The sequence below is a fragment of the Cucurbita maxima genome, unplaced genomic scaffold (genome assembly GCF_002738345.1).
Source record: "Cucurbita maxima cultivar Rimu unplaced genomic scaffold, Cmax_1.0 Cma_Scf00034, whole genome shotgun sequence".
In the NCBI taxonomy this organism is placed as follows: Eukaryota; Viridiplantae; Streptophyta; class Magnoliopsida; order Cucurbitales; family Cucurbitaceae; genus Cucurbita; species Cucurbita maxima.
The window spans coordinates 1,077,791-1,090,969 of NW_019272050.1; the positions used below are offsets into that span (position 1 = coordinate 1,077,791).

The 13,179-nt window shown below is 40.4% G+C and overlaps 2 protein-coding genes across 3 annotated transcripts; one reads left to right on the forward strand and one right to left on the reverse strand.

Moving 5' to 3' along the window:
- Nucleotides 1-81: 81 nt before the first annotated feature.
- Nucleotides 82-9,407, reverse strand: LOC111467347 (DNA-directed RNA polymerase 1B, mitochondrial-like). 2 transcript variants are annotated; one of them, XR_002714532.1, is made up of 22 exons: nucleotides 9,403-9,407; nucleotides 9,124-9,132; nucleotides 7,057-8,087; nucleotides 6,514-6,744; nucleotides 6,236-6,369; nucleotides 6,039-6,105; nucleotides 5,795-5,853; nucleotides 5,467-5,584; nucleotides 5,019-5,132; nucleotides 4,781-4,912; nucleotides 4,284-4,700; nucleotides 4,082-4,132; nucleotides 3,696-3,766; nucleotides 3,137-3,221; nucleotides 2,880-3,032; nucleotides 2,617-2,691; nucleotides 1,679-1,768; nucleotides 1,545-1,592; nucleotides 1,275-1,389; nucleotides 1,054-1,157; nucleotides 637-867; nucleotides 82-434 (listed from the first exon to the last, which is right to left on the reverse strand). XR_002714532.1 is itself a non-coding variant. In XM_023112199.1 (21 exons), exons 3-21 carry the CDS (start codon nucleotides 7,831-7,833, stop codon nucleotides 757-759), a joined length of 2,952 nt encoding a protein of 983 aa, XP_022967967.1. In that variant the 5' UTR covers nucleotides 7,834-8,087; nucleotides 9,124-9,132; nucleotides 9,403-9,407; the 3' UTR covers nucleotides 82-756. The 2 variants fall into 2 exon arrangements, 1 of the variants encoding a protein (XP_022967967.1); XM_023112199.1 differs by having other exon boundaries at nucleotides 82-867.
- LOC111467348 (UDP-glycosyltransferase 89A2-like) lies at nucleotides 8,900-10,610 on the forward strand. The gene has a single exon (XM_023112201.1). It carries the CDS (start codon nucleotides 8,974-8,976, stop codon nucleotides 10,390-10,392), a length of 1,419 nt encoding a protein of 472 aa, XP_022967969.1. The 5' UTR covers nucleotides 8,900-8,973; the 3' UTR covers nucleotides 10,393-10,610.
- The last annotated feature ends 2,569 nt before the right edge of the window (nucleotides 10,611-13,179 follow it).

The window sequence follows — 13,179 nt, forward strand, 5'->3', positions numbered from 1 at the left end:
TTGACTAGCTTTTAGGTAGGGGACACCATTGAAACTTCTTGGACCAGAATCATCTTCTTGCAATACAATCTAGAAAGGACAAAAATTAAAAGAGAAGGTACGGCACATGACATGGCCTCTCCTCTGCCCAAAACTTGAGACAATCTGTCAAAGTTAGTGTGGAATATTCCATATTTTGACCCCTAACAAAAGTGAATATTTTGTTTCTTCCTTGCAATAGTGAGTGAATCAACAAGTTTAAAGCGAAGAACCAAAACAGACCTCGCCACCAATACTTTTCCTTCAACTTTAAACAAATAATATGTAATAATCAAAAATTATGATTACAGTTAAAACTACATGGCAACACTCCAGCTGATCTTTGGGAGATTACACCGAGATCTTATTTCATTGATCACACTTCGAAAGCCATGTCTCTCAGCATCGCTGAACCTCTAATTGGTTGCATTGTCAAAACTTAAGTCTGGATCAGAGTACAATGAAGGTAGAAATTCCGTAGCTCCCAAATATAACCTATCTTTATTTTGTAAGGTAAAAGTTGAATACGTGAATGGCAGATTGAACTTCCCAGTTCCAAGATTAAGACTACGAATGGTTGGAGAATATGTTATGTACAAGTACCTGGACAGCACTAACCTCGAAGAAGCCAACTTGCCTCCAGAGTCTGATTTCAAGAGTCGTAGACAGGACTGTATGTCAGCCACAGAAGTGTAGCACATATGAGAAAGAGCATCCGACTGAAGTATCTAGGCTGCACTAATTGAAAAAATAGGAAGATTGCAGGACATCCTTGAGATCGAAGTCTCCCCGATCGGGTAAGGGCGGAAACTTTAAAGTGGGGAAGGACTTTTGGAAATTTTCCAGTAACTGTAAAGGCAAAAACCGTTCAATTTGTAAGTTAAAGAAATTCCAGGACAGAAGAAGACAACTAGATCTTTGTAGCTACAGGATAATACAGTCAATGTGTTCTATTTTGTCAGAAGAGGAGTATCTTTTGCCTCTAATAACCAGGATAAGTTAATCGATCAAGTACACATGGGGCGAGATACTTACATTCTCCAGAATAGGAGCCTCGTATAGCTCAACAAATTTCTCCCTTAGTAGCCTGTTCATTTCGTCAACATCGCATGCATGGGTCCAATATGAATCATGGACACCTGTAATCAAACATGGTAAGAAGAGATATGGCCACGATTGAACACTTGAGAATTCACATAAGTTCACTGAGATAAAGGACCCAATCAATAGAGAAGTAAAAGAAAAATGAAGTGAACCTGCAAAGTTAAGGCCTGCCCTTTTGCAGGCGACAGCAGTCATCATCATATGAGAACCATCAAGGGAGTGTACAAAATTTGGAGGAAAAGCTGTTTTCTGACGCTTAGCCATGACCTACAGAAAATAATAGGAATTATCCGGCTAGTAAACATATCATGCAACCAATGAATTGCACTACTGCATACAGTGACCCTTCTCAAGAGAGTTAATTTCAAAAGGTTTTAAAAACATCGAGTCTACCCAATAATTCCTGATTTGGTTGGCCTTACCTTGTCAGTTTCTCGTTGTAGAGTCAACACTTGCAAGGAAGTCTTGATCTGCAATAAGTCAATTACAGTTTCAGTTTGTTGGAGAAGTCCAAATCATTGTTAGCTTCAATTTCACAAATTTATTAGAACTTTACAAGATGTCTTCCTAGTTGCCGGTAAGGTTGTACCACTGGCAGTCCAAGAGGAGTTGTCCACCGAACTGGCTGATTTTCTGAAGCTATTACCTGTTGAAAATTAAATGTGTGAAAAGTTACACCTTAGTCAAGTGACAAAAAGGCAGAGGAACGCTTGCTGAAATGCACATAATATCAGATTTCTATACTTAACTAAGATAAGAAACGTAACATTGCTAAAATAACCCACTTCTCAAGATGTTATAAAATCAAATTATTTGAAGTACCTACGGCTAAGACGAGGGAGCATGAGTCTGAAAATTGAAGAAATATGGAGGAGATCACAACCCTTGTAGTTGTATTTCAAAATTAAGATCTTTGTTCGACGACGATATTAAGCTCGATGTGGGTTTGGGTAAAGGGTGAGGTTCTAGGAAATATGGCTGGTCACCCAACCATTGATGTTAAAATTTCTCAATCTCTACGTTGTGGCTCTACGCTGTGGTAGGGGGGGATGTGAGAAATTGAAACCAAATAGAGGAAAATCTTGACTGGAAGAAATTTAACAGATAGGAAACTGAGGAGTTGGGAGATTTATTGAGTGTGCTTTACGAAATGGTGAAGGTGGATGGTTGATGCATGAAGGCTGTTTTCTTCTAAACCTCTATTTTTGAAGATGGTCAGATCTGATAGGAAGATTATCCAGTTCACTTATGCTTGGAGAAAACCAAATGAGCCTAAGTAATGTAAATGATGTTGAAAGGAGTGAGTAAGTAAAGACTCCGTAAGTCCCATGTGGGTGCATTTTTATGAGGGCTTCAGCGTGAAGGTTTCACCAATCAATGAAACAAAATTTACAAGAGGGGCACTAACGAAGAATTCCCAATTCAAGCTAGTGATACTACGAACTTTATCAAAATAACCAAAATAATGACAATATCACTAAGTAAGGACCGCACCTTTGCACATTCACCAAGCCAGCTCATGATACTTCTTGCTGCTTCAAACATTTCCCCCAAGGCAGTCAAGGTAGTCTGCATGATAAGTCTTCGAATCAGCAGAACGTTCATTTCAAAATAATAATAATTGTAGTAACACATTTTTCTTGTAAATATAAAAGAAAAAGTTGTGTAAAAAAAAGAAACAAAACTATAATATGCATGCAAATAGGCATAAATGTGCTACATTTTTCTCACAAGTAAATGGCAGTTTATTGACTCACTTTAGCTGCATAGCAAGCAGCTGCAAATAATTGTGAATCATCAGCAATGGATGCTCGTTCTTTCAACCTTCTCTTAATCTGATCCCGCGCACCCATATACGTGACACCATACACGGATGTCATGACTGTTTGTTTCACCAGTTTACGATCCACCTAATTGCAGTCACAAATATGAATCCATTAGAGGAAAAACATACAAGCAGCTATTAGAAACAGTTCTAAAAAAATTATTCTAATAGAATTATTAGTAACCAGACCTGATTGATTAAAAGTCTAGCATGCAACGCATTTGGATTAGTTGCAGGATCTTTCTCTGCATCACTTCGCATTATGTCAAGAACTCTGCACCCAGAAAAATATACAAATAAAAAAAGAAACTAGATCCCCTCCGAACGCCAAAAATATGCTCTAAAACACAAGTCATTTGCAAACTTTTATACCGAAAGCATGGAGAATAGTGTCTAAATAGGTATTTTTCCTTTCATACTAGTTGGTAAACGAAGCTTCCAAAGTTGAATGCAGAGAGCAGAGTCACTTAAATTTTATCTAAAAAATATCACTTGCATTGAGCATACTTTCATTTTCTATAGTTTGTGGAATGTGGAAAGCACATATTAGCTCCCTTATCATAATGACCAGGCATCAAAATACTTTTCAGCTTATTCAAACAAACATGGCATTGCCGCCTGCCGGGTTATTCAGACTCAAATTTCATATGTAAAAAACACCAAAGAGAAATTTTAAAAAAGCATTAAAAAAAACGATGAACAATTAAATAATCCTACAATCAAACATGCAAACAAGAGATGCAGTAACCTGGCAGCAATTCCTGAGTATACATCTGCGGGCTTATCTCCTGCTACAAGGTTAACCGCCGCTGCTCCCAACTGAAGAAAAATGACACAATATTAAATGCTAATTAAGAAACAGACCGTGTCATCTCAAAGAAGACCTTTAGTGTAAAAATTAAGGAGTTCCCAAAAATACAGATAGTTAAAAGAAATATTTTTAAAGTTCTTCGTATGTGTAGTAAAAGAAGCATTATTTAAATTCAGGTGCTTTTACTTCGAATAAGCAAGCATTGAGGTATTTTCAATCCCCTAACACGCAGAATAAGAAATAGCCAAGTAAAAATGGAAGTAGCTTCCCTTCTCAGCTGACTTTGTATCTTAATCTTATCTAACTAGAGAAATTGAAAGTACCTTGTCCCTCCCGAGAGCTGCGTAGTGTTGCAAGCCATTGCAGGAACCATCCTGCCAAATCATGGGGAAATAAATAAGGATAAACAAAGATAAATACTGCAGAATAGCTATATGATTATGGTTTCGAAAGGGATAAAGTTGCAGAGAACAAAAATTGCATTCATAATTTGGGGACGAATTGCAAGAATAATGTAAGTAGTACCTGGTGTACAGGCATATGGGAAATAGTTGTTTCCGGCGAGGGACTTCTTAAAGCCTCTGAGAGATTAATACACACTGCCAAGCACTGAAAAGGATCCTCTGCGCCCAACCACCAACGATTTCCTTCTAGAGGCCTGTCTGCCGAATCAAAAATCTCATCCAAATGATTCTCAGTAAATGATATTCGATCCTTGTAAGATAACTTGTCCACACCACCAGCGTATAGATTTGCCAAATGTATCTTCAACCAGCGTAACCCTGACTCTCCAAGTGGCCGTCCCTCCGCAAATTCTAGAATTCCTCGACACATATCAGAACCAAGATGATTCAAATATGGATGCATTGGGTATGCACGACCTCGAAAATCTAAGTTGTGAGGATAGTAAAAGCCCTCCTCTTCTTTCATTTTCCTGGCCACCTGCTCACAATAAAAGTAAATTCAAATGTATTTGACAAGAGTATTCAAATTTAAATTCTATTCATTCAATAAGTTCTTACTGCAAGCTTAAGCTCAATGTCACACCGCTGTGAATGCCTCTCACTATTCTCTTTTTTTGCAGCCTTGACTTTCCACTTCCATTTTCGAATTTCTGCTTCATCTTCCACAGTTGGCTCCTCTGGTAGAGGAACCTGTACAAATTGAAGTTAAAGTTAAAGTTACAAAAAAAGATATAAATTTCTTAAGATAGGAAAACATGCACATAGGAACAACTAGCATTCTTCTTCTGTAACATACATCTTCACGGTCAACCAAATCAGCAAGACGACCACCACTGGCCCATATCCTGTCAATAATGCTAAGAATTCTTTTGTTCACCCTCCACTTGGTTCTTCCAAGCGTATCAAGTGCCTAAAAATGCAAAAATTATTATATATTAAGAATTCTTACGTAACTGAAGTTCAAAAAGAAACTGCAAGATGATTTTTTCTATGGGAAAATCTTAGGAGTTCCTTCTAAGATGGTATCGCAACTTCAAAGACAAAGCCCATGAAACATACAGTCAAAGCAAAAATCTTCTTCGACAAAGAGGAAGTACCAGAGACCTAATATCTTATGATCGTCTCTAGAGTCCAGTGATATTAATTTTTCAACATGGTATATGGGAATGGAGGAAGAGGTTGGGCAAAACAAAGGTGTGTATATAAATCATTAAACTAGGAAACAATCATCAGAACTCTCAAACCTCAAAAACAGGCTCTAGTTGTTTCTTTGGAACCCTTTTAACTGCTTCCCGTTGTTGCTTTGCCCCATGTATTCGCATAACATATGATGGTAGGAATAAGTATGCTCCTTTATCATACCTACACACAAATAGCAGACATCAAACACCAAACATAACAAGCATACAGCACAAATGAAACTTAAGCTTCAGAGAATACATATCATTCAGATATATTCTCTTCAACAAATGAACCAGTAAATATTGTTACATGAAACTAGGTTTTCAATCTCTGAATATTATGGAAACTATTAGAATTTATTGAAATAGATTAAAATATAGAGTAACCTACCCTGTCCAATAAAGGGGAGGCACCAGCATAGGCATATATGGTATGACCATGTGTCTTGCCTGAGACAAAACTGTAGACAATCACTAATCCAAGACATAAACTGAGTAATTCTGAGAGAGAGAACCTTGCAGAACTACAGAGTTGCATAATCAAACAGCAAAAATAATGTCTACAAACTATATATAGAAAAGCAACCAAATTCACATCAAGTACGGAACAGCCAACAATGCATGATTTTACGTACAGTTTTCTCCAGGCCTCTACGAACAAGTGGATCGCACTCAATAACACCATATCTTCTGCTAGTCTTTCTGCGGGAAGAAACCAAATGGTAATAATTAGTAGTAGTAGTTATACAGATCAAACATAGAAAGAATATGTAGAAAAATTGAAGTGAGATAAATATGGAAAATAAACCAAGAGAGCAGAAAGCTCATTAACTGTGCTTCTTTTGTGATGGTTTTAAGAGTATGGACAAATGCGGGACGAATATCAGGAGGACCCTCTCCTAACTGATCAATTGGAGGTTGAATATACGCTGTTTCAATCAACAGCTGAATCAAACGACAACCAACCTGGAAGGCAATAGAAACCAGAATTAAACAATTTCTCACTGTTAATATGTATACATCAACAACTACAGTAGCTCACAGCAAGTACACCAGAATTTACGCATTACTTCCCATTGAGACTATGGGCAAAAAATTAAAAACAGAAACCTTCACATGCGCATCCTGGCCCCAAGGCTTTAAATCGTCGTGTTCCTTGACTATCATCCTCACTTGCCGCAACTTCTGTTTTTTCATCAGGTTGGTGACTTTTTTCCTCAATTTGTCTTGTTGTTTGGCCAGTTTCTCCTGGTCTTCGACCACAGGTTCAGTGTCTCCTTCAGTAGTTTTTTCATTACTGTTCTTCTTCTTCGTTTTCTCAAAGAACTTGTGTATTCTAACCTGTTTCGTAGAAAAGAAAATTGTCCAAACAAATATTTCAATTAATTCAACACTGTTTAATTAAAAATGTCAATCAGAGTTCAGATGTTCATTGCCAAACAAGAACAAATATATCACATATCTAAATAAGAGAAAGAAAAATTGACAGAATGAGGTAAGAAACCTTGCTATATGATCGATAGCTTTCAATATTGGAAAGAAAACCATGACTGGTATTTTACTTTGATACCTAACGAACTTCATATCAAGGGGAAATCTAAAACAAATGCAAAATTTTAGACAATAAAGTTCAAGAATTTGAAACTAACCAACCTCGTGTTCAATGGCTTCTCCTATCTGACAAGCAGCTTGGACTACCCTGACACTACTGTTTCCTCCACTGTTAGTCATCAACAACCCCATTAACTTATGCATTGTAATCACTGCCATCATATCCGCCGGTAGAAGATCAAAATAAGGAGCATGAGACACTCTAGTTTTCTTATCCTTGAAAAACTCCTGGTCTGCAGCAATTGCATCACGCAAGGGTTCAAACCAACCAAGGAATAAAGACTTCATGTAAGGTAAATTGGGCACCAACTTCTGCTCACACATATCCGTTAAAAGCTCTTGATACTCTCTGGCAGCCTTTTCCCAAGCCTCCGTCTCCATCTTTATCTGTCTCTTACGTAGAATATTGTACTTACCTATCCCCATTCCATCCACCATTTTCTTAGGCTGCTTAAAGTGAGACTCCACCTTATCTTGTTTGCTTAGTTCCTCCATCAATTCCTGAATTTCTTCCGACCCTGATAAGTCCTCCTCGGAAATCGCAGCCTCCGCAGCAGTTGCGTAGCCTTTGGCATGGTTTAGAACCCCATAAAAAGCTAGGGGCTCGCTTGAATGTGCGCAATTGGATTTCGCAAACCCAACTTCACGGGAATGGAAAAAGTTGATTCCACGAGAGCCCTCTAACAGGCAACATGATTTCAAGCTTCCGAGTGTCCTGGAGGATCTAATTTCCTCAACAAAGATAGAGTCTTCAATAACTTTTCTGGAGAAGAACGTATCCCTCCTTGAAGCAGCTCTTTTGACAATGTTTCTCCACATTCTTTGGTGGTAGGGCTTCCGAATTCCTACAACAACGAGTTCAAGCAATTCAAAATGCAGCTGAAGGAGATGGAAAATACGAAGAACTGATAGTCGGAATATGCAGCTTCTCCGAAATGTTCTCAGGCAGTGAGAAACTAAGAACACAAAGTTGAATACAAAGAATTCAAACGCGGGAAGGATGGGAGATGAAGGTAGAGATCTCAAAATGGTGGGAGAACGGAGAAAAGAACCACAGCGGCGGCCATTAAACCCTCGTAAAACCTACGTTTTCTTCAACATTTATTCCTTCACCCATTCTTCAACCAGGTCAAAACCCGACCCGTTGGGTCACCGCACAATGTTAGCCCGCTTGTTCTCTTATTGGGCCTAATGGGCTTACTCGGTTTTTTTTAACGCGCCGTTGATCCAGGAATATTCGGCCCAAATTTCGGAATAAACATTAATGTAATGTAATTACACAATGTTGTAAATTTGGCACATATGTCGTTCCAAGAAATTTTGGGGTGGTGTTGTAGAACATGAGAATGGGATCTTAATGAGGGATAAGTGGCATTGAAGGGGATGTTGGAGGGCATCACGATAAGTGGTTGATGCTGGAATCGCTGTCACGCAGTGTCAACGGGCACGTTGTAGTGGAGGTAGAGGAGATGTGGAAGAGGAAAAAACAAGTCGTTAGATATGGAGAGGTTTCCACACCTTTATAAAGCATGCTTCTTGGCGTTCTTGCTGGCACAAACATTACTCAAACTCACCGCTAATAGATGTTGTTTGCTTTGGCCCGTTACATATCATGTTAGTCTCAAGATTTTAGATCGCATCTTTTGTGCCAAACCGTTCTTGCCGATACAATCACTGCCCAAACCCACAGCTAATAAATATTGTCTGGTAAAGCCCGTTATGTATCGTCAACCTCGCAATTTTAAACATCTTTAAACCCTTACAAAAGAATTAAAAGATTTTACTTTTATAATTTAATAAATATATTTTTTAAAGAAAATACTTCTCAACAATTTATTATATTTTTTATTTTTACAGGAAAAAAAAATATTTTGAGTGGAAGAAAAACCAGGTCCACTAATATTGGTGGCACTTCTGAGATTTGGTCTTCGTCTTCCTCATTTCGCCGCCGTGGAAAAGATGTCGTCTTCACCGCCTTCGACCACCACTCCCCACCTTCTGGTTTTTCCATACCCAGCTCAAGGCCACATGATCTCACTCCTCGATCTCACTCATTATTTAGCCTCCCATGGCGGCTTCACCATCACCGTCTTAGTTACCCCCAAAAACCTCCCCCTCCTTCAGCCCCTTCTCCAAGCCCACCCTTCAATTCACACTCTCGTCCTTCCCTTCCCGGCTCACCCCAATCTCCCCGCCGGCGCCGAACACGTCAGCCAAATCGGCAACCACGGCAACTTCCCCATCATGGTCGCCCTCCGCCAACTCCACGACCCGATCGTCCACTGGTTCAACTCCCACCCCGCCCCTCCCGCCGCCATCATTTCCGATTTCTTCCTCGGCTGGACCCAACACCTCGCCGACCACCTCCGGATTCCCAGGATCGTTTACTACTCCTGCGGTGCATTCCTCGTCAATGTTCTTCACTACTCTTGGCTCCACATTAAAACCGACCTTTTCCGTTCTTCCCCTGTCTTCCATTTCAACGAAATCCCCAATTCCCCCTCCTTCAAAAAGGACCATTTACCGTCGTTAATCAAGCGGTACCAGGATTCGAACCTGGATTGGGATTTATTAAGGAACGACGCGTTGGCTAATACATCCGGCTGGGTTAGCGTCTTCAATTCCTTCGAGACATTGGAGGGTGAGTTCTTGGAGCACTTCAGGGATTTGAATGGCGAGGGGCGTGTGTTCGGAATCGGACCGCTAAATCTCATCGGCGCAGGCGATGGGCGTAGCTCAATTCGTGATTCGAGCTCGGAGGTACTCACATGGCTCGATGGCTGCGCTGATAGTTCGGTGCTTTACGTTTGTTTTGGGAGTCAAAAGCAGCTAAATCAGCAGCAAATGAAGGCACTGGCTTCCGGGCTTGAGAAAAGCGGTGCTCGATTCGTGTGGGTGGTTAAGACATTTAATCAAACAGTTGGTGGGTGTAATGAAATACCAATTGGGTTCGAAGATCGGGTGTCGGATCGGGGAATTGTGGTGAAGGAATGGGTTCCACAAGTAGCGATATTGAACCACCAAGCCGTAGGGGGGTTTTTGAGTCACTGCGGGTGGAACTCGGTGCTTGAAAGCGTAACGGCGGGGGTGCTGATATTGGGTTGGCCGATGGAGGCGGACCAGTTCGTGAACGCTAAGCTATTGGTGGACGACATGGGTGTGGCGGTGCGCGTTTGTGAGGGGGCGAACTCGGTGCCTGATTCTGATGAGTTGGGGAAAGTGATCGCTATGTCTTTGAGCGGAGACCGTCCGGAGAAAATGAAGGCAGGAGCGCTCAAGAGAGCGGCGGTGGACGCTGTAAGGAGTAATGGAAGTTCCTGGAAGGACATGCGAGGCTTTGTCGACAAGCTGAACCAGCTTCCTTGTCGGAATTTCTAGTAACTTTTGTGAGTAATATTTCGATCCTCCATAGAAACCAGAGCATTGTATCAGTATGCATTCTTTGCATGCTCATAGTGTATGAACTGGAGGGATTTAGGCATCTTATTCTAAAGCAGAGTCCTTTGAATCAGTCCTGTATAAGTTGCATGAGTTGGAACAACAGCTTTCACTTCCATCTCATGAAGAAGAGGGAAGNTCAAACATTTCCTGTTTGAGATCTCGTATTGATAGAAGAGGAGAACGAAACATTCCTTGTAAGGATGTGGAAACTTCTCCCCCTAATAGACGCGTTTTAAAACTGTGAGGCTGACGGCGATACGCAACAAAACGGACAATATCTGCTGCTGTTACAAATGCTATTAGAGCTAGACACCGAGCGGTTCTGTTACAAATGCTATTAGAGTTAGATACCGAGCGGTGTGCCAACGAGGACATTGGACTTACAAAGGGGGTGGATTGTGAGATCTCACATCGATTGGAGAGGAGAACGAAGCATTCCTTATAAGGATGTAGAAACCTTTCCTCAGTAGATGCATTTTAAAACTGTGAGGTTGTTGGTGATATGTAACGGGGCAAATTGGACAAGATCTACTAACGGTGGGCTTGGACTGTTACAAATAGTATTAGAGCCAGACACCGGGTGGTGTGCCAGTAAGGACGCTAGACCCTCAAGGAGGGTGGATGGCCTGCCAGCAAAGACGTTTGTAACATCCCAGATCCACTGCTAGCAGATATTGTCCTCTTTGGGCTTTCTCTTTCGGGCTTTCCCTCAAGGCTTTAAAACGCGTCTGCTAGAGGGAAGGTTTCCATACCCGTATAAATGGTGTTTTGTTCTCCTCTCCAACCAATGTCGGACATCACACGTTGGGCCTCCAAGGAGGTGGATTGTGTGATCCCACATTGGTTGGAGAGGATAAGGGTGTGGAAATCTCTCTGTAGCAGACGCGTTTTAAAAATCGTAAAACTGACAGCGATACGTAACAAGCCAAAACCGACAATATCTGTTAATAGTGAGGTTGAACGATTACAAATGATTTCCAGCCTCTGATACCGTTTTGTATCGTTCTATAATATAGTTGCACAGTATCACCAAGTCTTAACCATTTGTATAGGCGTTCCTTGGTGAGGCCATGAGAGAGCCAGAAGAGGATCTTTTGTGTATAATCCTGAAGGAGGGATTGAATATATAAAATCTGGTTTCAAAATTAGAACTTTCATTTCCACACCATGCTTCTCCATGTCATCTCTGAACTCCAAAGCTTCATCCATGGAACATGTGTAGCAGATTGTAACTATGGTAGCTGTATTTTCACTTTGAGGGGTTCCGATTTCATCGTATATCTTTCACATAATGGTATATCCATTTTGAAGTACACAAACGCTCGGAAGACAAGTATTTTTTACTAAATCTCAAACACATCTGTCCCGTAACAACATCTACTATGTTGACCTTATCTCTTGTCACTAGTGAGTTGTCTCACTGGACATCAGACAAGCTATGGCAACCATATACATTACGAGTGTATCATAAATCCTATTGCACGCTAGGATAATCTCAAGCGAGACGGGATGCAAGAAGGCTGACAAAGACTTGTTGGATGGCATATCTTAATCTATGCAGGCAATGGGTATGCCTCCAACTTTGAGGTGAAGGAGTAGGAACTAAGAATGGCATGGCCCTATTTACACTTGCTTTGAGTTAAACAGTACAACTAGAAGAAAATGATTGGCAGTTTTAGCTTCTAATGCCATCTTCCGTGCATTCTAAGGAGCTTCTAATGCCATCTTCCGTGCATTCTAAGGCTCACTTCTGACTCTTGAGATTTTGATCAATAATTTGGGTGCACAGTTGAAGGAAGTTTTGAGTATAAAGAAGCCAAAACAACATACATAACGGGTCAAATCGGACAATATTTACTAGTGGTGGGCTTGAGCTGTTACAAATGGTATTAGAGACATGGGGGTGTATTGTGAAATCTCACATCAGTTGGAGAGGAAAACAAAACATTTCTTATAAAGTGTGTAAACTTCTCTCTAGTAGACGCATTTTAAAACCATACGTAATGGGCAAAAACAGATAATATCTACTAATGGTGGGCTTGGATTGTTACACGAAACTTAAACATCAACCCCATAGTAAATATATAAACACTTCTTGTTGATCATAAGGAAGCTTTTGGTGGATATATATGGAGCAATGTGAACTTTAAACCAACAATGAACAGATTTAGATATCCAAGAAATGTTCCCCTTAGAACTCCCAAGGCAGAATCTATTAGCAAGGACATGGTGAAGCACGGTTTTCGGGTTGTCGGGCTATTGATTCTCTATTCATTCATGCAAGCTGCAGGGTTGACGATTGATCATCTTGTCGATTGTTTTCGGCATGGTTGGCTGAGAATCAAGTTGGCCTACTGCCTTGAGGAATGTCGACAAACGCCTTTTGTCGATTGAGTTTCAATGATCGGACTCTAAACTTGCTCTTAATTGGCTAAGAATCAAGTCCAATAACCTTATTTGATATGTGGAAATCACTACAAGGGGAGTAAGATTCGGATTATCTTGTTGATCTGTTTTCTTGATCTACCCAATTGGAAGGAAGCTTTTCAGATTTATCTCACGACAAGAACATTGTTTGAAATTCGAATCACTCCATAGGCAAAATCGATCATGTCTAGCTTGAACCATTCTTGTTGATCAAATATCTCAAGACACGAACACTTGATTGAGATTCGAATCACTCCACAAGCAAGATTGATCATGTCGAGCTTGAATGATTCTACA

Excerpts from the sequence above, each read along its gene's own strand:
- LOC111467347 (XM_023112199.1), bottom strand. The coding sequence starts at position 7,833 with ATGTGGAGAAACATTGTCAAAAGAGCTGCTTCAAGGAGGGATACGTTC. Across the intron at positions 3,767-4,081 it reads CAGCTCTCGGGAGGGACAAG|TTGGGAGCAGCGGCGGTTAA; the intron begins GTACTTTCAATT and ends ATTTTTCTTCAG. Across the intron at positions 868-1,053 it reads AGGCTCCTATTCTGGAGAAT|TTACTGGAAAATTTCCAAAA; the intron begins GTAAGTATCTCG and ends TTGCCTTTACAG.
- LOC111467348 (XM_023112201.1), top strand. The coding sequence starts at position 8,974 with ATGTCGTCTTCACCGCCTTCGACCACCACTCCCCACCTTCTGGTTTTT.